Source organism: Meriones unguiculatus, chromosome 14 (genome assembly GCF_030254825.1).
Source record: "Meriones unguiculatus strain TT.TT164.6M chromosome 14, Bangor_MerUng_6.1, whole genome shotgun sequence".
In the NCBI taxonomy this organism is placed as follows: domain Eukaryota; kingdom Metazoa; phylum Chordata; class Mammalia; order Rodentia; family Muridae; genus Meriones; species Meriones unguiculatus.
This window is the reverse complement of record NC_083361.1, coordinates 36,758,544-36,782,773: the sequence shown is the minus strand read 5'-3', so window position 1 is coordinate 36,782,773 and position 24,230 is coordinate 36,758,544. Positions and strand designations below refer to the sequence as shown.

At 45.3% G+C, this 24,230-nt stretch overlaps 1 protein-coding gene across 2 annotated transcripts; it reads right to left on the bottom strand.

The window, feature by feature from the left end:
• Positions 1-7,755: 7,755 nt before the first annotated feature.
• Positions 7,756-21,987, bottom strand: LOC110556002 (cationic amino acid transporter 3-like). 2 transcript variants are annotated; one of them, XM_021649529.1, is made up of 12 exons: positions 21,899-21,987; positions 15,236-15,636; positions 13,487-13,645; positions 12,497-12,674; positions 11,576-11,688; positions 11,194-11,416; positions 10,892-11,031; positions 10,691-10,793; positions 10,392-10,573; positions 10,081-10,247; positions 8,757-8,865; positions 7,756-8,601 (listed from the first exon to the last, which is right to left on the bottom strand). In XM_021649529.1, the coding sequence occupies exons 2-12, from the start codon at positions 15,606-15,608 to the stop codon at positions 8,480-8,482; spliced, it is 1,869 nt and encodes a 622-aa protein (XP_021505204.1). In that variant the 5' UTR covers positions 15,609-15,636; positions 21,899-21,987; the 3' UTR covers positions 7,756-8,479. The 2 variants fall into 2 exon arrangements, with proteins under 2 accessions (XP_021505204.1, XP_021505203.1); XM_021649528.2 differs by lacking the exon at positions 21,899-21,987 and adding an exon at positions 19,262-19,358.
• Between the last annotated feature and the right edge of the window lie 2,243 nt (positions 21,988-24,230).

Sequence of the window (24,230 nt, the reverse complement as noted above, 5' to 3'; positions counted from 1 at the left end):
TGTACTCTCAACTTTGTATCTCCTCTCCTACACACTAAGTCCAGCTACTGCTGCCCGTATATGTAGGGCTGTGGGGTGATCCTCTGGAGCATGAACCTTCTGTGGGAAGCTGCTTCTGACATGACTATTCTGGCTTGACTCTAGCTCAGCCATTTTAGAGGCCATTGCCATTTTCTTTACTAACCAAACTTATAGTCTCTATTTCCCTGCCAGCTGGGACTTTTCCGTAATTCAGATGACAGGCTGTTGCCGTGGGAAACTTTAAAAATCTGGTACATGAAATTCTCCTTCCTGGCCTTGGCAGATACAAGTCTAATCTAAAGTTCCGGGACTGTCCTTGGCGGTCCTTGGGAGAGGGGTGTTCTGTTCCTGAGGACTAGATAGCAAGTTCTGTGCAAGCCTGGGAGCTGGATAGCAATTTTTGTGTAGCCTTGAGTAACTCCTGGGACACCTTACCATATGACGCAAATACTGATACTGTGAGGAGATTCTTTTGTGATTCTTTGCTATATAAGTGTATGCTTTGTCTTCATTAAATGAGACTGGATCAGGAATCTGTCTTGTCTCCATTCTTCCTGTCTCTTGTCCCACTCCATTCTCACCCCCTCTCTTAGGGCCTCGTTCAACTGAGCTGCGGGACTGTTCAGCCTTCTAAATATTTGTTTATACCTATAAAGTGGGGAAGGGCAGAGAAGCTTCTGGTTTGTTTGTTTGTTGTTTTGTTTTTTTATTTGTTGTTGTGTTGGAAAGACCCTGTTGCAGTCCTCCCAGTCCAGATAGCCATTCTGAGCTCAGTGTTAATGTACAGGACTCCCTCCCCTCAGCAGGTCCTCTTGCTCTCTGTCTGTCTTCATCTGGAGAATATCTTTAGACATAGGTGCCCCTAGCCACTTCTGATATATGGCCTTTGACACAGCTCCCAGATAGCTCCCCCCTCCCTGTGCCTATAGGATAATTAGGCCCTGTGTTCCCATTCATATGTTAGGAACACGCTGTTTAATGCAAATCAAGCATCCTTGAAGTGCCTAGTTCCAACCAATTATGTAAACTATACTTAGAGCCCTCCACCCATTCCCCAAGGGGTATATAGCCTTTGTTCTCTGGAATCAAAGTTAAAGTAGCTCCCTGCAGTGGTTCCTTGGTTGTGTGATCCCTGTGGAGCAATGGGCCAGGCCATTCCAGGCCTGTTCCTCATCTAATGCCCCTCCTGACTTCGTGGGCTGGTAGGAGACAGGCCCCAGGCCGAAGAAGAACAACACTGTTGTAGTTGTTGTTTCTTCAAGACGGGGTTTCCCTGTGTAGCCCTGACTGTCCTGGAACTTGCTCTATAGACCAGGCTGGCCTTGAACTCAGAGTTCCACCTGCCTCTGCCTCCCAAGGGCTGAGATTAAAGGCATGTGCCACCATGTCCCAGCAGAATAAGCTTTTTTTACATTCCATATTAATAAGACATGGAATGTTTGTTTTTCTTGCCTGGCTTATTTCACTTAATATAATGTTCTAAAGGCTCATCCATGTCACCTGAAGCATTCTCCCCCAAACCCCCAGCAATCCTGTACTTGATTTCTTGGAGTATGGCATCTCATTATCTTCAGAATGTGCTATATATTGTTTGCTTTTAAAACTCCTCCCCCATCACTGGACCAGAGAATCACTGGAACAGTGTTCTTTCCCATCTGACTTTAGCATGAGTGCCCATGGTGTTTCCTCACTAACAGCTGTGGTCCCAGAACACCAATTCTGCTGAGGAAGCTTTAGAACTGAGCTTAATTTTATCTTCTGGTTCCATTTAAAAGAAACAAATGAAGGCTAAAGAAATGGCTCAACAGTTAAGAGCATTTCCTATTCTTATAGAAGACTGGTTTGGTTCCCAGCATTCACATGGTGGCTCACAACCATCTGTAACTCCAATTCTAGGGGATCAATGTTGCCTTCTGACTTCCACTGGCAGCAGCCATGAATGTGGTGTGCATACAGAAATGCAATCAAAGCATGCATAGACATAAAAATATAATAAATAAATCCTTTTCCGTAATGTTTTTGTCAGATGTAGAATCACACTATGGGACCAACAGTTTAGCTATTTGGAGGAGCCTTTATGGACTAAGCTTTTGAAAAAAGCTAACAAGTGATGAAAATACATCTCCTCACCCTGACAGGACTGGTGAAGGTGTGTCTGAACAACCACAGTGCTCTGGAGAGGGAAATGTCAATAATTTAACAGACAGTGCTAAAAAAGCACCAACTGATAGAGAAAGCGCACTGCTCTATACTTGAGATCTCAGGAGAGCACCTTCTTATGTCAGGGATGTGGGAAGGCTTTCAGTCATGGGTGGGCATCAGCTTAGCTACCATCAGAAATTCACACTGGTGAAAAGCCATATGAATGTAAAGACTGAAAGAAAGCTTTCCTCTGATGCAATCAGCTTTCTCAACACCAAAAAAATCACACCCATGGATGGGAGGGAAACCTTATGAATGTAAGGACTGTGGGAAGGCCTTTCACCAGGGTTTGAGCCTGGATATTCATAGATTTCACACTGCTGAAAAAAATATACTTATGTGAAGACTGTAGGGAAACCTTTAGACACGGTGATGAACTCAGCATCGGCGGTTTCATACTGGGGAGAAAGACTGAGTGTAAAGACTGTGGGAAGACTTAGCCATCTCTATACACTTAGGCAACACAAGAGAATTCACAGGGATGAAAAGCCCTATGAATGTGTAGACTGTGGGAAGGCCTTTATTTTTAGCTCCAGCCTCATTCAGCATTAGAGAATCCACACAGGTGAGAAATCCTTTGTGCCAAGCATGTGGGAAGTCCTTCACTAGAGTCAATTACCTCACACAGCACCAGAAGATTGCACTGGGATAGAAACCACATGAGCACAAGGAATGTAGGAGGGCCTTTCGATAGGTTTCAAGTCTTGTTAAACATGAGAGAATTCATTCAGTCAAGAAGCCCTATAAATGTACAGAATGTGGGAAGGGTTTTATTATGGCTATCACCTCACCCAACATGAGGGAATTCACACTTGTGAAACCCCTTATAAATGTAAGGGATGTGGGAAGACCTTTATATATGGATCAAACCTTCTTAAACACAAGAGAATTCACACAGGAAAGAAACCTCATGAATGTAAGGAATATGGGAAAGGCCTTTAGTCATGGCCATGAGCTTAGAAAACTCACATGCCAAAACCATGTAAGGAGTGTGGGAAGGTTTATAATAATATAAGCCATCTCAGAGAACTTCAGAAGACTCACAAACACTGAAAATATTGACTACAAAGAGTATACCAAGGCTCTGTCCTACATTCATTCTTTCCATGATGGTTAATTTATCTTAAGCAAGCTTTCCGTGGTCATTTTCCTGTTTGTAGAATATCAGAAAGCCTACCAGAAGGTGAATTTGGGAGAGTGTAAAAGTCATTTTTCTTAATGATCATATCCTTACCATACTGGCATTTTTACCAGATACCTTGGTTTAAATTCATAGAAGCCTACCAATACCATTCCACCATTTATAACATTTCAGGTTCATTCTAGGGAGCAACCCTGATCAAGTGACACTTGTGGAAAAGACTTTAGTCTTGGCATATGCCATACCAGCTAGCATCACCATCCCACCTTTTTGATCTCTATGAGAAACTCACAAACTGCTTGTTACCCCTGATAAGCCCATAGTAAGCTGAAAATGCACTTAAGATACATAACCAACCAAACATTAACCCAGCCTTCCTCAAATGTGCCCTTAGCATAGGCAAAATCATCCAAAACAAAGCCTATTCAGTCATGAAATGCTGTGTATCTCACATAGTTTATTGACTAATGGCCAGGCATGGTAGCACATTCCTATAATCTCAAGAGGCTTGAGAGTTCAAGGCTAGCCTGAGCAACATACCAGATTCTAGCATGACCCTGTGTCAAAAAAAAAAAAAAAAAAAGTTAAAACTGAAAATTAGTAGTTGTATCTAATACATTTCCTCACTATTCTGAAGTTGAAAATATAATCTATGATTATATTTGGTATACTTTCACACAATCTTGAAGTTCAAAAATCAGTGGTTATTTTGGGTACACTTTTGCAGAGATGAAAAAAATATTGTAGAGTTGAAGTGGGTTACATAGTAATGGGAAGAGGGATTGCCTCTTACATAATCTGATTGGCCTGCTCTTTGATCACCTCCCCCTGAGCAGGGAGCAGCCTTACCAGGCCACAGAAGATGACAATGCAGCCACTCCTGATGGGATATGATAGACTAAGATCAGAAGGAAGGAGAAGAGGACCTCCCCTATCAATGGACTTGGGGAGGGGAATTCGTGAAGAAGGGGGAGGGAGGGTGGGATTGGGAGGGGAGGAGGGAGGTGGTTATGGGGGGATACAAAGTGAATAAAGTGTAATTAATAATAAATAAATAAATAAATAAATAATAAGAAAAATCAGTGGTTGGTTGGGTATGCTTTCACACTGCCATAAATGAAAAAAATCACTTATACTTAGTACACTTTTGTGCTATTGTAAAGCTGAAAATCAGTGGTTGTATTAGGTGTGCTTTCACAGAGTTGACAAAGTCAGTGATATACTGAGTATGCTTTTCAAAGCTGAAAAGATCAGTAATTATATTGAATATGATTTCACACCATTGTAAAGTTGAAAATCAATCATTACGTAGATAGGCTTCCACAGCATCATAAAACTAAAAAATCAGTAGTTGTGTGGACACACTTCTACACTATTGTGATTTGAAAAAGCAATGATTATATGGATAGCTTTTGTGCCATCAAAAAGTTGAAAAACTAAAAGCTAAAACCTCCATAAATCAAGACTATATTTGTAAAATGTGTGTTTTGAGAATTCTTTGTACTTAAGGATAATCACACTGTAGAAATTAAATGTTCCAAGTAAACTCTTTGAGACAGTCTCAGGAGACTGTGTGCTCCATAAATAATTCCTGTTTCTGTTCTTGTGGTCATCACCATTAGTGCTGCTATTCATGAGCCAGTCTCAAAATGGCATAAGAGATGGCTGTTGCCATCATGGATTTAGCAGTGGTATCTAACCACATACCACACCGAATGGAAAAGATTATTAGACCTCATCAGAAATACAGTCTGTTGATGAAGGGAGAGAACAGGGAAGGAGCACAGCAGGGGCAGGGGGATTACTTTGTGTGCACCAATCAGCAGATTCACGGAGGCATCAGGAATCCTCAAGCACAACAGAGACTCTGCAGGAAGAAGTGGAGTGACACATGTCAGAGATCACTGGAAGGCCAATAAGTAAATGGAAACTTGCCTCACCTCAGCCCTCAGCAAGGAAATGCAAAGGAAAACCCCTATGGGATGTCAAGAGAGTCTCCAGAATTCCTAACATCAAATGAGAAAGTATGTCAAATGTTTCACCACAAAAGTAAGGAAGGGGATGGATGTTATCTTGGTCCAGTCATTCTCCATTGTGTGTGTGTATGAAAGCATCAGTGTGCTGCAATGTAGAAAGTAAAAACTAAATGTAACATAATTGCTTGTTCATTAAAAATAATAAAGTTTTTAAAGTAAGTTTGAACTAGACCTGGGCAGTCAGATGAACTGTTGGTGAATTAATGGAGCCAGTGAACATTCCTCAAGGAGGCAGAGGGATGAACACACTTGTTTGACTTGGTGAGGGGACTGTAATCCACAGGACTCCTAGTCACCTAGGAGGGTGTGGGAAGGAGAGGTGGGAACCAAGCCTTCTTATGAGATGTCTTGAATGGGTTGTCTTGGAGAGATGCCGAGAACTAAGGGGGACTGAGTTTGATGTGGGTAGAAGCAGAGTAAGGCCAGTTTCTGGAGTCTGAGAGGGAGTGCACAGAGCTCAAATGCGAATAGGTGGAGAATCTGGGAAGCATTCCACTGCTCATGAGAACTTCAGTCAAGGGATAGTGCTGTGCCCGGGGCCCAGGACCATCCTGTGGAACTTGGTGGAGGATCCAGAACCTAGGACTGAAGGGATAGGTTTGATTTATCTCAGGGTCATACCTCATCTAAGGCTTTTCCACTATTGGGTTACATATGCCTTGGTAGTATCCTAGTAATTTTGAGTCCTCACCAGGGCGTGGTGATTGCATGCCTTTAATGCCAGCACTCAGGAGGCAGAGGCAAGAGGATCTCTGTGAGTTCCAGGCCAGTCTGGTCTATAGAGCTAGTTCCAGGACAGCCATAATTACACAGGAAAGGCCTATCTCGATAAAGACGGGGGGGGGGGGGAAGCATAGGGTGACTGATGATTATACCTCCACACTTGGTTTTTATATAAATGCTAGGGATCGGGCAGATATGGTGGACCATGATCTTAATCTTAGCACTTGGGAGGCAGAGATAGGTAGATTTCTGAGTTCTGTGAGTTTGAAGCCAACCTGGTCTACATAGCCAGTTCCAGGACAGCCAGGGCTACATAGTGAGACCCTGTGTGAGAGGGATGAACTCAGGCCCTCATTCTTGCCAGCTGAGCTATATCCATCTCTTTTTTGTAACTGGTTCTTACTACATAGTCTAAGCTGGCCTTGAACTCCTGGGATCATTCTCCCTCAGCATACTGACAGTCATGCACCAGCACACCCAGCTTTCCTTTGGCTGTCATCACACTTGTTTTCTAGTATGTTAAAAGGGTAGGGATGTAGCTCTGTTGCAGTCTATTTGAACACACCATAAACCCGAGTGTGCTCTTTACTGAAAAAACCTGTTTCAAGTTGTGGTGTGGCTAAGCCCTAGCACACACCTTTAATCCAAGGACTTTTTGCTTGAGTATTATAAACAAGATTAAATAAAGTTAACCCTAGGTCAAGAGGTGGAGCAGGCAACCAGTTGACAGGGAGTGAACATAGATGAAAACATAATAAGAGGAAGTCAAGAGGACAGATAGACACACAGGAAGGAGGGACATTGAGGGTTTTGACACAGCTTAGAGAGCTTCCTTTTGGGAGGATGCTGGCCGAGGAGGAAGATCAGTGAGGTGCTTTCTCTGCCTCACTGAGCTAGCAGGCTTTCACCCTAGCATCTGGCTCCCAAGTCTTTACTGGTAAAATTGAATTAAGATTTTGTTTAAACAGCACAGCTCAGTAATAAAGCAATTACATAGAGGTGCAAGGCTCTGGCTCAGACACCAATCACTGCAGGAAAAGGTGCAAATTTTGATAAAGCTAATAGTAAATTTTGTGTTTTAACCCAGACAGCCTCTACATGTTATTTTTGTTTCTTATTTGTGTGTGTATACCTGAGTTGCATGTACATGCACCGCATGCTTGCAGAAGCCAGGTGGGTTGGATCCCTTAGAACTAGAGTAACAGATGGTTGAACTGCCATGTGGATGCTGGGAATCAAACCAAGGTATTCTGCAGGAGTAGCAAGTTTAATGGCAGAGCCATCTCTCCAGCCCATACAGGCTTTTGTTTTGCTTGTTTGATATGTCTTACATTACTATGTATGCTGATCTGGCCTCAAACTTGTGATCCTTCTACCAAAACTATGTTACAGGCATATGCCACCATACTCAGCCACCAATCTCTGGATCTTAGTAGAAATTGAGCACTAAAAGGTACATCTCACTAGGTACGTTGTCACGCATGCAATCAGTACTCAAGAGCTGAAACAGGAAGGTTGTCCGAGTTGGAGGCCAGCCTAAGCTACATATGTCCTCTGACGTCCACATGCGTTCATGACGTGTACCCACACACATGCACAGAAAAACAAATTCATATCTATTTATACCTGGTTTATTTCATTTAAAATAATATACATCCTCCACAAAGGAACAATATACTGTATATCTGAAAAAATGCTAAGACTAACTGCTTTGACCTCCACACACACTGTGGTACATGTGTGCCCACAGACACACACATCATAAATAAGTAATGTTCAGAAGATTTCAAGTTCAAGTCTGACCTGGGCCATACAAGACAGACCTTGTCCAAAGAAATAAGTGTATTAATCAGTTTGATGTAGCCATTCTATGAAATATAAGTAACATGTTGTTCACAAATACATAATTTTTTATTGTCAGTTAAATAACTAAAGGGACCAGGAATGGCTCTATGATAGAGCACCTGCCTAGCATATGCAAAACCAGAGGTCCCAGTTCAGCACAAAATAAAAAAAAGAATAAAAAAGTTAAGGAATTTGCTCAAAGATAAGAATACTTTATAAACAATATTGTATAAACAATACTTCATACGTCCCATGCACAGCCCACAAGTGTTCAAATTTTTCTTTGAGCCGCCCAAAGTCACCTACACAACATGGAATAGTTCAGTGATGGAGTATTTGCCCCAGATGCACAAGTTCAATCCCCAGTACTGCCTCCTTGCCATTCCCAACACCAACACCAACACACACACACACACACACACACACACACACACACAAAGGAAAAAAAAAAGAAAGGGAATGAAAGAAAAACAGACATGCATGGCACCCTGGAAGCATCAATTTTCTGCAGTTAAGCTAATTCAACACTGGGAGTATGTTCATGGATAGTCTGGGAGCTTGAGGCTGCTGGCTGATGGTCATTCTTCTCTTTGAAGCTGTGTCGGATTCCATATCCAAAGTAGACAGTAAATCCTAAAAGGGAACAGATAGACACAGTAAGGTAGAAATGGTCACTCCTCTATGGATGCCCATTGGGGATTCTCCACAAGCCCCCCGTTTCAGAGAGAGGCGATTAGAAGAATTAGATCCCAGGTGCCCAAGGATCTGTTCCTCAGAAAGCTACTCACCAATCACCATCCAGATTCCAAAGCGAATCCAGGTCCCAGCAGTCATTTGCATCATCAGGTAGACATTCACAAAGATACTCAGCATAGGAAGAACAGGAAGTGCTGGAACCTGTGGGCACACCTGTTGAGTCCCTGCACCCCAGACACCTGAGCTCTCCCCTTGGGTAGAAGACGGGGCTGGTACCTGAGCTCTGCAGTCAGTGGCTGCTCATAGTGGAGACCCCATGGGATGTGCCAGAGGGCCAGGGACTGAGCACAGAAACACTGGGCTGGGGGTTGTAAGCAAATGTCTTTTTTGGTTAGTTTTCTGTTTTTTGCGACAAGGTCTCCTTGTGTAGCCCTGACTGTCCTGGAACTCACTCTGTAGACCAGGCTAGCCTCAAACTCAGAGATCTGCCTGCCTCTGCCTCCCAAGGGATTAAAGGCAGGTGCCACCACACCCAGCAGCAGATGTCTTATTTTTTGTGCCAAGGATCTCAAATATCTCAGGCTGACCTTGAACTCAATATATAGCTCATGATGATATATAGTTTGATGCTGGGATCAAACCCAAGCATCCACTTCAGCCACTGACTGACTACTTTCTGACCTTCCCCTGCCTTTTTCTCAGTATTAGGGATTGTACCCAGAGTTTCATGCATATTAAGGAAGTGCTCCATCACTGAGTTGTGATGGGAGGGGCACACTTTGGGGTGTTTCTTGTTTTTTGTTGTTGGGGTGGGTTTTTTGTGAGTCTGTGTGAGTGAGTGTATGTGTGTGTGTGTGTGTGTGTGTGTGTGTGTGTGTATTTGGTTGGCTGATTGAGGCAGGGTCTCATGTAGCTAAGCCTGATTTCAAACTCACTATGTAAGCTGAGCTGACCTTTGAACTACTGAGCTTTCTCCTTCTACCTCCCTAGTATTAAAAGTAGACACATGTACCCACATACTTGTGTTACTTTTAATTTGAAACAAAATTTCACTAAGTTACTAAGTTAATCTAGAAGTAGCTACGGTCTTATGCTGGTCTTTAATGTATGATCCTCCTGCCTCAGCCTCCTGAGTATCTAAGATTACACATGCACTCTGATGCCTGGCTCTACCTGTTGGTGTATCAGGAGGTGGTTGGTTGTAAAACAGGCCTGATACACTCTGTGTAGACCAAGCTGGCCTCAAACTCCTGCTTCTATCTCCAGAGTTCTGAGGCCAAAGACAAGGGCCACCCTGCCCATTATTTTTATCAGTTTCACACCCCTTCCTTTCCTGGTGACATAAAGCATACTTAGCCCTTATTTCGCGTATAATCACTCTCCTAGGGTGCCCTATCTGAGAAGTAAGTCACCTACCTTGAAGTGGAGAGGAGTGGCATTCTGAGGCTGTCTCCAGATGACAATCAACACCCCAACAATGAGAAGCAACAGTAAAGTAGTCACAGCTATCAAAACAGGGTCTCCAGAAATTAGCTGCCCAGACCACTGGGCCAGGATCAGGCACAGGAGCATCAAGAGGAGGACTGAAAGCCAAATTGGGGAGAAGTGTATCAGACCCTGGGCTAGATCCCACCAAACCTATCTATACTGTGCCTTCTCCTCTGCTAGTGACATCCACCCCATTCGTCAGCTTCCAAATGTCCAAAGGGGAAAGTCCCAGTATTCACCAAGCAGGGAGGCACATCCATAGACAATGTGGCCAGATCTCAGAGTTGGGTTGGTATCTGTGGGGACACAGAGGCTCCTCACAATCCCTGGAGTCCCTTCTGGAGAAACAGGCTCCATCTCAACAGCTCCACTCTCAGATTTCTCCTTCTTACAAGAGCTTGCGTTCTGGTCTGGTTGGTACCTAAATGAACAAGATGGCATGAGAACACTACCCCACACAAACAATAGGCCGCCAGGACGAGTACCTAGCCATCTTCATGGTCCCATAACTCTCAGCTAAGATGTGGTGGAGTCTCACCTGAGGACCAGAACAGAGAAGGCCACCAAGGAGTAGGCGAGCAGGGTCCCTATGGATGAGAGGTCCACCAGATCACTGAGCTCAACGAGGAAAGTCATGAATGCTAATGTGATAATAATAATAAAAATTGGTGTAAAAACTGTGAAGCATTAGCAAATAAACATAGCCAAGCTGACAAAATTGGTAAGGCTGGCTGTCTACCTGCCATGATTCCACAAATGACGGTGGCTAAGACAGGGGTGTGTGTTCGAGGATGAACACTGGCAAGTATCCGGAACAGGAGTCCATCCTCTGCCATGGCATAGACCACCCGAGGCACAGGGAAAATTGCACCAAGGAGGCTATAAGAGAAGAGGAAGATGAGTAGGAGACTCCAGAGATGACAATGGGCAGGCCCCGTTCCTTTAGCCATGTGAAACATTTCCCTTTCCTCTCTTCCTCCACTTCAAGGGCTGGAACAGTTGAGAATCCAGCAGCAAATGGGAGTAAGCTTTGATACCAACCTGGATGTAAGGGCACATAAGGTTCCCACAGCCACTGCATATCGGGCAGGGCCCCATCCAACATAGGTAAATGCCTTGGGCAAGGGGCTGTCAGTGTGAATCTGGTAGTAGGGCACCATGAGGGTGAGTCCCGAGGAAACACCAAAATACACCAGAAAGCAAATAAAGAGTGAGATCACGATGCCCAATGGGATGGAGCGCTGGGGATGGCGGGCCTCTTCCCCTGCAGGGACAGACAGACTTAGAATCAGAAGCACGCGCATGTGCACACACACACACACACACACACACACACACACACACACACGCATGCTTTCCCCTCCGATGCTCCCAAAAGCAGGCTATCCCCTCCACCAGCCCTATCTATATGTCTATACCACACCTGTAGTTGCAATACAGTCGAACCCAATGAAGGCAAAGAAGCATGTTGCTGCACCGCGGAGAATTCCTTTCAAGCCAAAAGGCACGAATCCTCCAGAGCCCAGAGGTCCCAAACTGTGGCAAGAGAAGGAATGAGAAAAACATGGCAGGAACACAGGGAATAATGGGGTGTGCCTGTAATTCCAACACTCAGGAACTGGAGGCTGAAGGTTCACAGCCAACTCTGACTATACACCTCAGAGCCTACCTGGGCTACATAGCAAGTCCTTGTCTCAAAACACAAAAGTAGTAATGATGCAGGACAAGGGATGCTAGGATATACCTCAGCTGGCAGAGTACTTGCTTAGCATACACAGAAATCAAGATGTGGGCTTGATCCTGGCATTTATGATACCCTGAATAATAATTCACAACCATGTTTAACTCAAATTACATTGGATCCAAGACCCTCTTCTGGCTTTCACAGGCCCCAGGCACACACAGATGCTTTTATTCCCAACCTTTGGGAGGCTGAGGCCAGTGGATCTCTACAAGCTCAAGGGCAGCCTGCTCTACATAGGGAGATCCAGCTATGATCTACATAGTGAGACCCTTTTTTGGAAAAAAAAAAATGCTACAGCACAGTGGCACTCGCCTTTAATCCTAGCACTCGCACTGGGTAGGCAGAGGCAGGCGGAACTTGGAGTTGGAGGCTAGCCTTATCTACAGAGTGAGTTCCGAGACAAGAAAGAAAAAATAAGTCTCGAAATAAAAAAAATAAAAATTAAAAACACTGAAGAGAGTTAGATACAATGTCCACTGTACCCTTCTGTTGGCACACAGTTCTGGGCTGCTATATGCCTCACTTGGGCCCACTAGCCAGCCCCCTTTCCTTTCCACACGTTCCTGGTTTGAGTTAACTGTGTCTGATGGGGCCCCTGACCTGTCAGTGCTGTTAACCTCTGACACGGCCAGGTTGTAGTCTTCCTCTGTGAGCTGCCAGTTGTGTAGCTTGCCATTAATGAAGCCAGAGATGGTGACAAAGCACAGCACCAAAAGATTCACTCCTGTGAAAACTTTGCCGAGCATGGCTGACTCTCGAACTCCCAGGGCCAGGACTCCTGCAGGAAGAGGGAATGAGGAAGCACTAAGATACCATAAGATGGCTGCTGTGGTGCACACCTGTAATATCAGCACACATGTGGTAGAGTTAAGAACTTGACCAACCCAGATACATAAGAAGGAAGACTGTGGATCAAAATCAAAATCTCAGGCTGGCGAGGTGGTTCATTGATTAAGAGTGCTGGCTGTTCTTCCAGAGGACCAGCATTCAGTTCCCAGAACCCATACTTCACATGGTGTCTGTGAAGGAGGCATCAAAGCCTCCTTCACACGGCCCAGGCTGATATGCAGGCAAAACGCATAGCATAATGTGGATAGATCTAATTTTCTCTTCAAATTTGGTCTTCATACAGAAGAAAGGCCTGCAAGGTGGCTTATCAGGTAAAACATACAAATTTTTAAAAAGGCTTGCCAAGAAGCCTGGCAATCTTGGCAGTCTGAGTTTTGTCTCCAGTCTCCAGGCCCTTACAAAGGAGCTTCCACAATTTGTCCTGTGACCTCCATATACATGTACCCACACACATACATGCAAAAAATAAAAAAGTAAATGTAACTACAGAAGAAGCTAATTCTATATCAGTAGAAAGTTGGAGGGGGTACGGGGTTCCGTAGGCACCTGGCTTGTAACAGTGTGGAGGAGGTTACCTCAGACGTCCGGTGGCTGAGGTTGAGGTGTGCTGTTCCTCAGCATCCTACTGCGCACCCACTGCCCCCAGTGTGGGAACGCCCTTGCCTTCCCATGCCTTGGATTTCACATCTTCCACCAGCCACCATCCTCCCCCACACACAGCCCCTCCCTGGCATGTCTCACCAGTGAGGACCATCACCAGACCAAGCGCAAAGAAGTCTGGATACTTGGCCAAAACAGTGGGGAGGTGCATAGGGAAGGTCCTCTGCAGGGCTTGGGAGATGTGGCTCCCAATGAGGCCGTCAAAAGCTGCGCTCCAAGCCCGGGCCACGCTGGCTGCGCCTGCAGAAGGAAGAGGAGCCTTCATTTACAAACAGAAAGTGAACCCTGAGAATACTGAAAGGGAGAGAGAAAAATACCTAATCTCAGTCACAGCTGTGGGGAGCAATGAAGGGGGGTGAAAAATGGACAAGATAAATAATCTCAGAGGAGTTTCTTAGGATAGGCATTTAGCTCTGTGGCAGAGTACTTGCCTTATATACACAAAAGGCCCCAGGTTTGAGCCCTGGCACTGCAAGAACAAACAAAATGGTGGCCTAGGAATTTTTCAACCATGTAGCAGCTGAACAAACCCCAAAATGATGAAGAGCCTATAAACCTAATCTCCCTGAAATATACAAAGAATTCCCAGCCCAGCCTGCAGGCCTTTAATCATAGCACTCAGGAGAGACAGGTGCGTCTAGAGAGTGAGTTCCCAGAAAGCCAGGGCTACACAGAGAAACCCTGTCTTTGACATTACCAAAAAAGGAATTCCTGGCAGGCTAAGTGTAGTGACATATGCCTGTGAGCCCATTGCTAGGTAGAGCAGGAAAATGAGTTCATGGTCATCCTCAATTAACAAAGAGTTCAAGACCAACCTGGCCTACCTACATAAAACCTTGATAAGAAAAAAAAAAAAAAAGAGCCAGGCACATCTTTCATCCTGGCATTCAGGAGGCAAAGACAGGGGAACTCTGTGAGCTCAAGGTCAGCTTGATCTACAGAATGAGTTCTAGGTCAGCCAGGGCTATGGAGTAAGACCTACCAAGTCTCAAAGCAGAAGTGGGGGGAGGGTCTGGAGGTGGCTGAGCAGTTATGAGTGTTGCTCTTTCAGGAGGCCTGAGATTGGTTTCCAGTACACATTATCAAGTGTAACTCAGGCTCCAGGGGGCCCAGTGCCTCTGGCCTTTGCAGACACTATACACATACACATAATTAAATATAAAACAAACCAGGCAAGCGAACACCTGTAATCACAATACTCGAGAGGCAGGGGAAGGTGGATCTCTGTGAGTTTGAGGCCAACCTGGTCTACAAAGCAAGCCCAGGACACGACAGCCAAGGTTACACAGAGAAACCTTGTCTCAAAAAACAAAATTAAAAAAAAAAAAAAAAACCTTAAAAACAGAAAAGAAAAGATGAGGGACCAGGTCAGGCCAGGCAGCACGTGCCTGTCATATGAGCGCTTGAGAAGTAGGTGCGTATATCAGGGATTTAAGGCTATCTTCTATAAATAGCAAGTTCAAGGACAAGTGGGCTACATGAGACCCTGTACTAATACAGAAAGTCCTGTAAGGCATGGTGGGCCACACCCGTAATCCTAGTGCTGGGGAGGCCAAAGGGGGCATTTCTCCACAAAGTGGAGGGCAGCCTAATCTCCATAGTGAGAGTGTCTCAAACAAAAAGAAATCTGACCATTCACTGCAAATCTCATTTCTTCTAGGTTTAATCCCTTAAAGAAGCAGCAAAAGGAAAGAATGACACCTGAGGCCCTCCGCTGCACAAGCCCCTCAGCGCCAAGACAGTGCTTATGAGTGAGGGTAAAACATCCCTTGCCCATTCCACCCCACCCCACCTCAGCCCCACGTCCATTCTAACTCCCCACCTCCTCACCAATGACATAGGAAAGTATGAGGTTCCAGCCAGTGATGAAGGCCAACAGCTGGCCCACTGTGACATAGCTGTAGAGGTACGCGGAACCCGAACACGGCACCCTGGCTCCAAACTCCGCATAACAGAGTCCAGACAGCACTGAAGCCAGAGCAGCAACTAAGAAGCAGATGATGATGGCTGGTCCGGCTTTTTCTCTGGCCACCTCCCCAGCCAGGACGTACACACCTGCTCCCAGGGTACTGCCCACACCCAAGAACACCAGGTCTAAAGTGGTCAGACATCGAGACAAGGGAGACTCAGACTGTTCACTTGTTCCGAGGGGCCGCCGGCGTACCAACTTCTGACAAAACCGATGGACATTCTGGCATAACATCTTAGGTGCCTGGTGGTGGATCCAAATTCTGGAAGAGAAGATGAGATATCAAGAATGAACACCTGACAGAGTGTGGTGGTTTATGCCTTTAATCCAAGCACTTGGGAGGCAGAGGCCAATGAATCTCTTAAGAGTTCAAGACCACCCTGGTCTACATAGTGAGTCCCAAGATCGCCAAGGCTACCTAGTAATACCCTGTCTCAAGGAAAACCAAAGACGAGGGAAACATAAATTAAAATTCCACCAATACTCCTCTTCAAAAACAATTCAACCTAGCCAGTTGTGGTAGCAGACGCCTGTAATCCCACCACATGGGGAGGCAGAAGCAGACAGATTTCTGTGAGTTTGAGGCCAGCTGGTCAACAAAGTGAGTCCAGGACAGCCAAGAGAAACCCTGCCTTGGAAACAAACAAGCAAAAAATTCCAACCTGCTTCCAGTCAAACCACAAAAAAATAGCTGTAACTTCCACATAGCTGTGTGTGTGTGTGTGTGTGTGTGTGTGTGTGTGTGTGTGTGTGTGCGCGCGCGCGCGCGCGCGCATGCTATACCTGTCCCCCAGCCCCTCTAAGTATGCTCAGCCTGTTGAAATCAAGTCTGTGTGCCTCTGCCCCTCATTTTTCCATATACGGTTTTGTTCTCAAGTACTCACAAATGACTCACAACAACCAGTAACCACAGGTCCAAAGGACTCCAGCACTCCTGACCTCCACAGGTACCTGCAGCACGTGCACTTCTGCAGACACATGCACACAACTAAAGCTAAGCTCTTTAGAAAGGAATGAGTGTTTTCTAGCTACTGTGATACAGGTGAACCTTGAACTCCATTTTCACAAGACAGGATTTCAGTCTGAGAGGTTAAGAGTGTTGGATTCCAACATGATGGTTCACACTTCTAATCTCATTGAAGGGAGCTGGAGGACCAGCGGTCTATAACCAGTTTTAATTGCCTCAGGCCAGTTCTACAGGGGGCACTCAGCCAGCCACACAGCATCACTGGGTGGGATTGCCAGAAGGCAGCCCAGCCTGCTCGAAGCAGCTCTTATATTTTGCTCCCCCACCTTGATAGGAAGGCCAAACTAGGTTCACATTCCCAAGTTTACAGAACCATCTCCTAACCCAGCCCCTTGAAACATTTTCCTAATGTCTGTTAACTGGCTAAACCTGCTGTTACTTTAACTGAAGTGTCTAAATTGTAAAAATATATTGCCTCAAAGCCCTCACTTACTACAGACAGATGACCCACTTCTTTGTTCCCTTATCACTTTGAGCTGCAGACCAGAAGTCTAAGAGAATAAATTAAAGATCTTGGATTCCAGACCGAATGTCTTGAATAGTTAAAGGCCTTTCGACCAGGTGTCCTGGATCAGGCCCAACCTCCAATAGAAACACCCCTGCTTAACCCATAATGTTAAAATTTGATTGGATGAAACAATGCCCCCTCACCTTGTAAGTTTTCACCCTTTAAATATGCAATACAGCTTCCTCTCGGGGATACCATTCAGACATCAAACTGGTGGCCTCCCTGAGCTTAGAAAATAAAGCTTGCGTTTTAAGCTGTTGTCTATTAGTTCCACTCAGAACCTAACAGGGATAATCTACTCGACAGGCCTAGTCTTAGCTTTGTGTCACTGAGGAATCCTTTCCAAGACCTTCTTTCTGCTGGCAGATACCAAAATCCACAGATGCTAGTCTCTCACAGAAAATGGCTGTTTGCGTGGAGCCAACCCACTTCTCATAGATTTTTGTTGTTGTTGTTGTTATTGCTCTTTTTTATGGTCCTTGGGACCAAACTCAGAATTTCACAAATGAAAAGCACATGCTCTTCTGTTGAGCATCATCTCCAGCAGATCCATATATTATAAGATCTAAATGGGTTGGAGAGATTTCTCAGTGGTTAAGATCACTGGCTGCCCTTCCAGAGGACACAGGTTCAATCCCCAGCACCCACGTGGCAGCTCACAACTGTCTGTAAAAGTTCCAAGGGACCTGACACCTTCACACAGACATACATGCAGGCAAAACACCAATGCACATAAAATAAATTATTTTTTAAGAGCCTGGCACGGTGGCACATGCCTGTAATCCCAGCACTCATGAGGTAGAGGCAGGCTGATCTCTGTGAGTTTGAGGCCAACCTGGTCTCCAGAGCAAGTCCAGGACAGCCAGGGCTACACAGAGAAACCCTGTCTCAAAATAGAAAGAAGAAAGAAAAATTATTTTTTTTAAAAAAAGAGCTCTGTAGATCTAAGCTCAGCATTGTTAGCACATTCAGGAGGTGGCTCAGCAGGAAAATGCTTGCCTCACATGCCTAAGGGCTGGAAACACTTAAAACCCAGGTAAATGCTGGGCGGATTTGGCAGCCCACCTTTAATTCTAGTCTCCAAAAGAGACAGAGGATCCGCAAAGGAAGCTGGCTAGGAAGACAAGCCATACGGGCCTGCTCTGGGTTTGACTGAGAGAAGAGACTGTGTCTCAGTGAGTAAGGTGGAAGAGCAATGGAAGATGATTCTGGACCTCAACCATTTCTGTTCCCACTATTATGTTATTATGCAGGCAATTCAACTGCCCTGCCCTCAGGGGCCTTCAGGGGCCTAACGACCGTCCTATGTCATCACCTGGCCAGGTGCTCATGAAAGAACCAGTCTGCCACTCCCACTCACTCTCTCTGTGCTTCAGTTTCTCTTCTCTTCCCTGAGTCAGGGGCCCCTCCGCATATCTCTCTCTGTCTCTCTGCCCTCATGGCTCACTCAGGCTCTAATTCCCTTCCCTTCCCTCAAATGAATATTCTCATACCATACATGTTGCATCACTGCTTATATAATATAACACCCACACATGTGCAAACATGCATACACCACACACACACACACACACACACACACACACACACACACGGAAAAAAGAAAATAACAGTTTTTAGAACCGTCTATGTGAAAACACCTCAAACAGGGTAAAAGAGAGACTTGATTCAGACATAAAATATAAGTGACCATGAACACAGATTTAAGTTACCCCAAAGCCTGCATTCCAGTGTAGAAGCAGTTTCATTAAAGCTTTTATAGCCCTAGAACAAAGGAAGTTATAAGTCAGGTTGTTTTTCAGATACATCAATGCAGCTTCAAAGAGCAGTCTCAGCTACAGGCCTCAGATGCTATCTGATGACTCAGCCCTCTGGTTGGTGGAGAGCAGGGTTTTGCTAAGTTAATTCATTTCAAAAGGCTTTTATCTGTTAAGTCACCGGATGTTAGGTCCAACAGAGTAGTTTAGGAAATGACTGCTTAGAGGACTCAAGATAGCTGAGGCAAACTGAATTAGGCTCTGGACCCGTACCATGCCAACCAAACCCTCCAATCTTTATGGTTCTAATCAGTTAGTCAACCGTGCAGAATGTTAGTTCCAAGATGCAGTTTCTTTTCTGAAAGAAAACTTTCATTTACAACATGAAAACCAGAAAAGAAACCTCATAACCTCAAACACATCTAGGTCCTATCACTGACAAAAGGAGATGCTCAAGATAGTTTTCTTCCAACCACGTTCACAGCACAAATCACTTCTCTGACCCTCAAAATGTGCTAAGTAACCCTCAAGGTTACAATTGCCTTGACAAAACACTGTGAACAAAAAATCAAGTTAGGGAGTTTGTTTGGCTTACGCTTCCACAGCACTGATCATCACTGAATAAAATCAGGGCATGAACTCAAACAGGGCAGGAACCTGGAGCTGATGCAGAGGCCATGGAGGGGTGCTGCTTACTGGCTTGCTTGGCCTGCTTTCTTACAGCACCCAGAATAACCAGCCCAGGGCAGCACCACCCACAATGGGCTGGGGCCCTTTTCTGCTGTTCTGGGTCCACTTCTCCCTCCCCAAGGAGCCAGGCCCTCTGCACACGGGGCTGGTGGGAGGGAAGCTCATCTGGGCACAGGTGGGCGCAAGCAGGATGTTGGTCAGTGGTGAGTGGGTGGGTAAAGAACAGTTTAAGAGAACTGGTTTGTTTACTGGGGGGAGGAGTATTTATTCCCCCTGGGGAGATGGCCAGGATCTCTAGGGTAAAGTTTGCGTGGCCATTTACCATTGGTCAGGGCAGGAATGTTAGAAGATACTTTCTGTGTAAGAAAGAATTCCATGTGCTTCCGGACATGACCTTATAAGGGAAAAGGAAGTTTAATCTGGCTGCTGGCTACGTGACCTCCTCTGGTGAGGCAAAGGTGAGAGCCACAGAGCCACAGGGCCACATGCCCCATAGGCCCAGTGCAGGGGGTGGAGATTTCCAGAGGTTGGAAACACCTGGATCCTACACTGGTCCCAGGCGTGCTCCTCCCAGTCCCACACTCCCCATCCATCACTGATTAAGAAAATGTTCTACCGGCTTGCATGCAGCCTGATTTTACGGAAACATTTTAATTGAGGTTTCCTCATCTCAGATGACTTTAGCTTGTATCACGTTGACGTAAACCTATCCAGCACACCCTGCCACCCCAGAATGCCAACTACCAGCTAGAGGCCCGTGAATCAAATTCAGTTCTGGCATGGTCTATCTGAAGTCAGCAGTGAATCCATAAATTAAGGGCTCCAACCCCAAAACTGACCTACTTTACACTCACCTACAACCCTAAGCCTTAGGAAATTCTGACCTATCAGCTACAAGTTGGGATCCCCAGAGCCCCACTCCCCAAATTTTATTAATGAGCTAAAGTATCTCACAGAACTCAAAGAAACATTATCCTTACATCAGTTACCTCAGAGCATTTTGTTTTTGTTTGTTTTGTTTCAAGACAGGGTCTCTGGCTTTTTTGAGAAAAGTTCTGGCCTCCAACTAACAGAGACCCCCTTGCCTCTGCCTCTCAAGTGCTGGGATTAAAAGTATGTGCCACTATGCCAGCTTGATTATTTGATCTTATTTTATTTATGAGACAGAATCTCATGTTGCTCAGATTGGGTTCAAACCCACTAGGTTAAAATGGCTTGCCCATGTGATCCTTCCGCCTACACACTCCCAATAGGTGTATGCAGCCTCACTGGGTTTATGAAGTGCTAGGAATCAAACACAGGGTTTCCATAGTAACCAAGCATTCTATTCCAGAACTCAGGAGACTGGCATAAATGGTTGCCAGGAGTGTGAGGTCAGCCTCGGCTACAGACTGAGACCCTGTCTTAAGAAAAGTGAATAAATTAAAATGAATAAAAGAAGCCAGGCATGGTGATGCACACCTGTAATTCCATCATTCAGGGAGGCAGAAGCAGGAGGATCTCTGAATTTGAGGCCAGCCTGGTCTACGAGAGTCCAGGACAGCCCAAGCTACACACACACACACACACACACACACACACACAAAAGCCCAAGCTGCAGTATGAAATAAGTTTTCTGCCCTCCTAGTGTATACACTTGACTCTCTCTGTCTTAGTAAAACCAAAAGAAATCAAAATAAGTAAGTAAGTGGATTCATTTTTTTAAAGGCTACAAGGAAAGCAAAAAAAGCCTGGGAGGGCCCCTGAGTTTAGGGACAGTTTTGGGGCTGCCAATTCTCCCAAGCATCCGAATGTCTGTTTACCTTCCTACTTGCCTCAAGACTCAGTTTCCAAAAGCCCTTTTAACCCTGTGCTCCTGGGTCCCAGGGGAAGAAAGCCAACAGGTAGAGAGGTTAACCAGAAAGGCTCGTCTGCTTGGATTCCTACAGACCTCTCAGTGCAACATTCCTTCCTTCCAAATTTGGGGCAGAACTTCTGTGACTCATCTTGGAAAAGAGAATTTCTTAGTGTCTCCAGACTTGGCCCGGGGGCTGAAGTAGGGCCAGAAACTTTCCAACAAAAGCAAAAACAACCAAAAAGCAGCAAGAACCAAAAAGCAGAGATGGTGGTAAAGCATCCCTGGAATCCCAAAAGGAAGATGGCCACAAGCTGGAGGTCAGGCTGAGCTACATAGTGAGTTCTAAGCCAGCAAGCACATCGTCCACATGGAGGGTTCCAGGCCAGCCAGGACTACATAGTGAGACCCTGTTTCAAAACAAAAACAAAACAAACAAAAAACACCATCTTGGGCCGGTACGATGGATCAACAGTAAAGATACTTGCCTCCAAGTCTGACACTGTGAGTTTGAAACTCAGCCCTTCTGGTTGTATACCACAGGACTCACGTGCCTACATATATATACAAATTTGTACACAATGAAAGGGGTTTTTTTTTTCCTTTATCATACAATTTTTAAGCTGCTTGTCACACGTATCTCTAAGCCCTTCCACCTACAACAAAGTAGTGTGAAACACTATTTTAAGAAAGTCCTCACGGACTTACCTGAGACACTGGATGAATCTCTGAAGACCTGGATCTGTTCCTGAGGCTGAGCTCCAGACTTGTGCTGGCCAGAAGCTGAAGGTTCTTTAATGCAGCAGGTAGCAGCCCAGCATTCAAATAGCTACTGGAGAAATGCCTGGTAGGTAGGGTGGGGATAGGGAGGGAGGAAAAGAGGGAGGGACAACTCATCTGTCCTAAAGCAACCAAGCCTTTTTCCTAGTTCTAGAGATTTTTTTTTTTCTTTTTGAGGCAGGGTCTCACAGGCTGGTTTTCCAACTCACAGGAGTCTGCCTGTCTCTGCTTGCCGAGTACTGTGATGCCTCTAATGCCAGGCACGGTAGGGCACTCCTTAATCCCAGCACTCTGGGAGGCAGAGGCAGGCAGAGCTCTGAGAGTTCTAGGCCAGCCTGGTCTACAAAGAGACCAGGCTGTGAGATCTCTGTGAGTTTGAGTCTTGGATAGCGAGGCTACACAGAGAAACACTGCCTCAAAAAAACAAAACCAAAAAAAAAAAATACAGGGCTGGAAAGATGGCTTAGTGGTTAAGGACACTGACTGCTCTTCTGGAGGATGTGGGTTCAAATCCCAGCACCCACATGGCAGCTCACAACTGTCTATAACTCTAAAGATATGACATACACAGACATACATGCAGGCAAAACAATGTACATAAAGTAATAGGGGCTGAAGAGATGGCTCAGAGGTTAAGAGCACTGACTGCTCTTCCAGAGGTGTTGAATTCAATTCCTGTGGTAAGCTGCTTCTGACATGACTATTCTGGCTTTACTCTAGCTCAGCCATTTTAGAGGCCATTGCCATTTTCTTTACTAACCAAACTTATAGTCTCTATTTCCCTGCCAGCTGGGACTTTTCCGTAATTCAGATGACAGGCTGTTGCCGTGGGAAACTTAAGAATCTGGTACATGGGATTCTGCTTCCTGGCCTTGGCAGATACAAGTCTAATCTAAAGTTCCGGGACTGTCCTTGGCGGTCCTTGGGAGAGGGGTGTTCTGTTCCTGAGGACTAGATAGCAAGTTCTGTGCAAGCCTGGGAGCCGGATAGCAATTTTTGTGTAGCCTTGAGTAACTCCTGGGACACCTTGCCATATGACGCAAATACTGATTAAGTGTATGCTTTGCCTTCATTAAATGAGACTGGATCAGGAATCTGTCTTGTCTCCATTCTTCCTGTCTCTTGTCCCACCCCATTCTCACCCCCTCTCAGGGCCTCGTTCAACTGACCTGCGGAACGGGTCAAATTCCCAGCAACCAAATGGCAGCTCACAACTATGCATAATGTGATATAAATGCCCTCTTCTGGCATGCAGGCAGAATGCTGTGTACATAATAAATAAATAAATCTTAAAAAAATAAAATAAATGTAATTAAACCGAAGATTTCCATTTACCTCAGCATCATAACTACATGTATTAAAGGAATGCACCACCACTCCAGATTAAACCCTGTCTTTAAAATAAACAAAGAAGGCCAGGGCATGGTGGCACACACCTTTATTCCCAGCACTCAGAAGGCAGAGGCAGGAGGATGTCTGAGTTGGAGGCCAACCTGATCTACAAATTGAGTTCATGAGCCAAGGCTACATGGAGAAACCCTGTCTAAAAGACAAAAACAAAACAAAACTAAAATTTGCAGGAATCATCCAGGCATAGTGGCATACACTAATCCCAGCACAGAGGCAGGCAAATTAACTTGAGGCCTGCCTGGTCTACAAAGCAAGTCCTGGACAGCCAAGCACTGACTCAAGAAACAAACAAACAAACAAAAAGGTAGGAATCTATTCTCTCATACTCATACTATTTGTGTTCCAGTTATCACACGCAAGTCCTTGGTAGCAAGCATCTTTACCCTGTGAACCATCTCTCCAGATCCTGATTTTGTTTGGGATCCTTTTGTTTGTTTTGTTTCTTGTTGTTTGGTTTTTCCAGACAGGGTTTCTCTGTAGCCCTGGCTGTTCTGGAACTCATCAGGCAGACCAAGCTGGGCTCAAACTCAAAGACCCACCTGTCTCTGCCACTGGAGTGCTGGGACTAACAGTGCTGGCTCTGTTGTTGTTGTTTGGGGGGAGGATTGTTTTATGTGTATGGGTGTTTGGCCGGCATGGATGTTTGTGAACAACATTCATGAACACTGGGGAAACCAGAGGAAGAAGTCAAACCCTCAAGAGCTGACAGATGGTTGAAAGAACTGAACCCTGCGTCTCCATTAAAGCCAGAGGAGCTTACTTAGGAGTAAGCCTCCTTCCAAGCCCACCCAACCCCACCGTCTGTCGTTCTTTCCTTTCTTTCTTTCTCTTTCTTTCTTTCTTTCTTTCC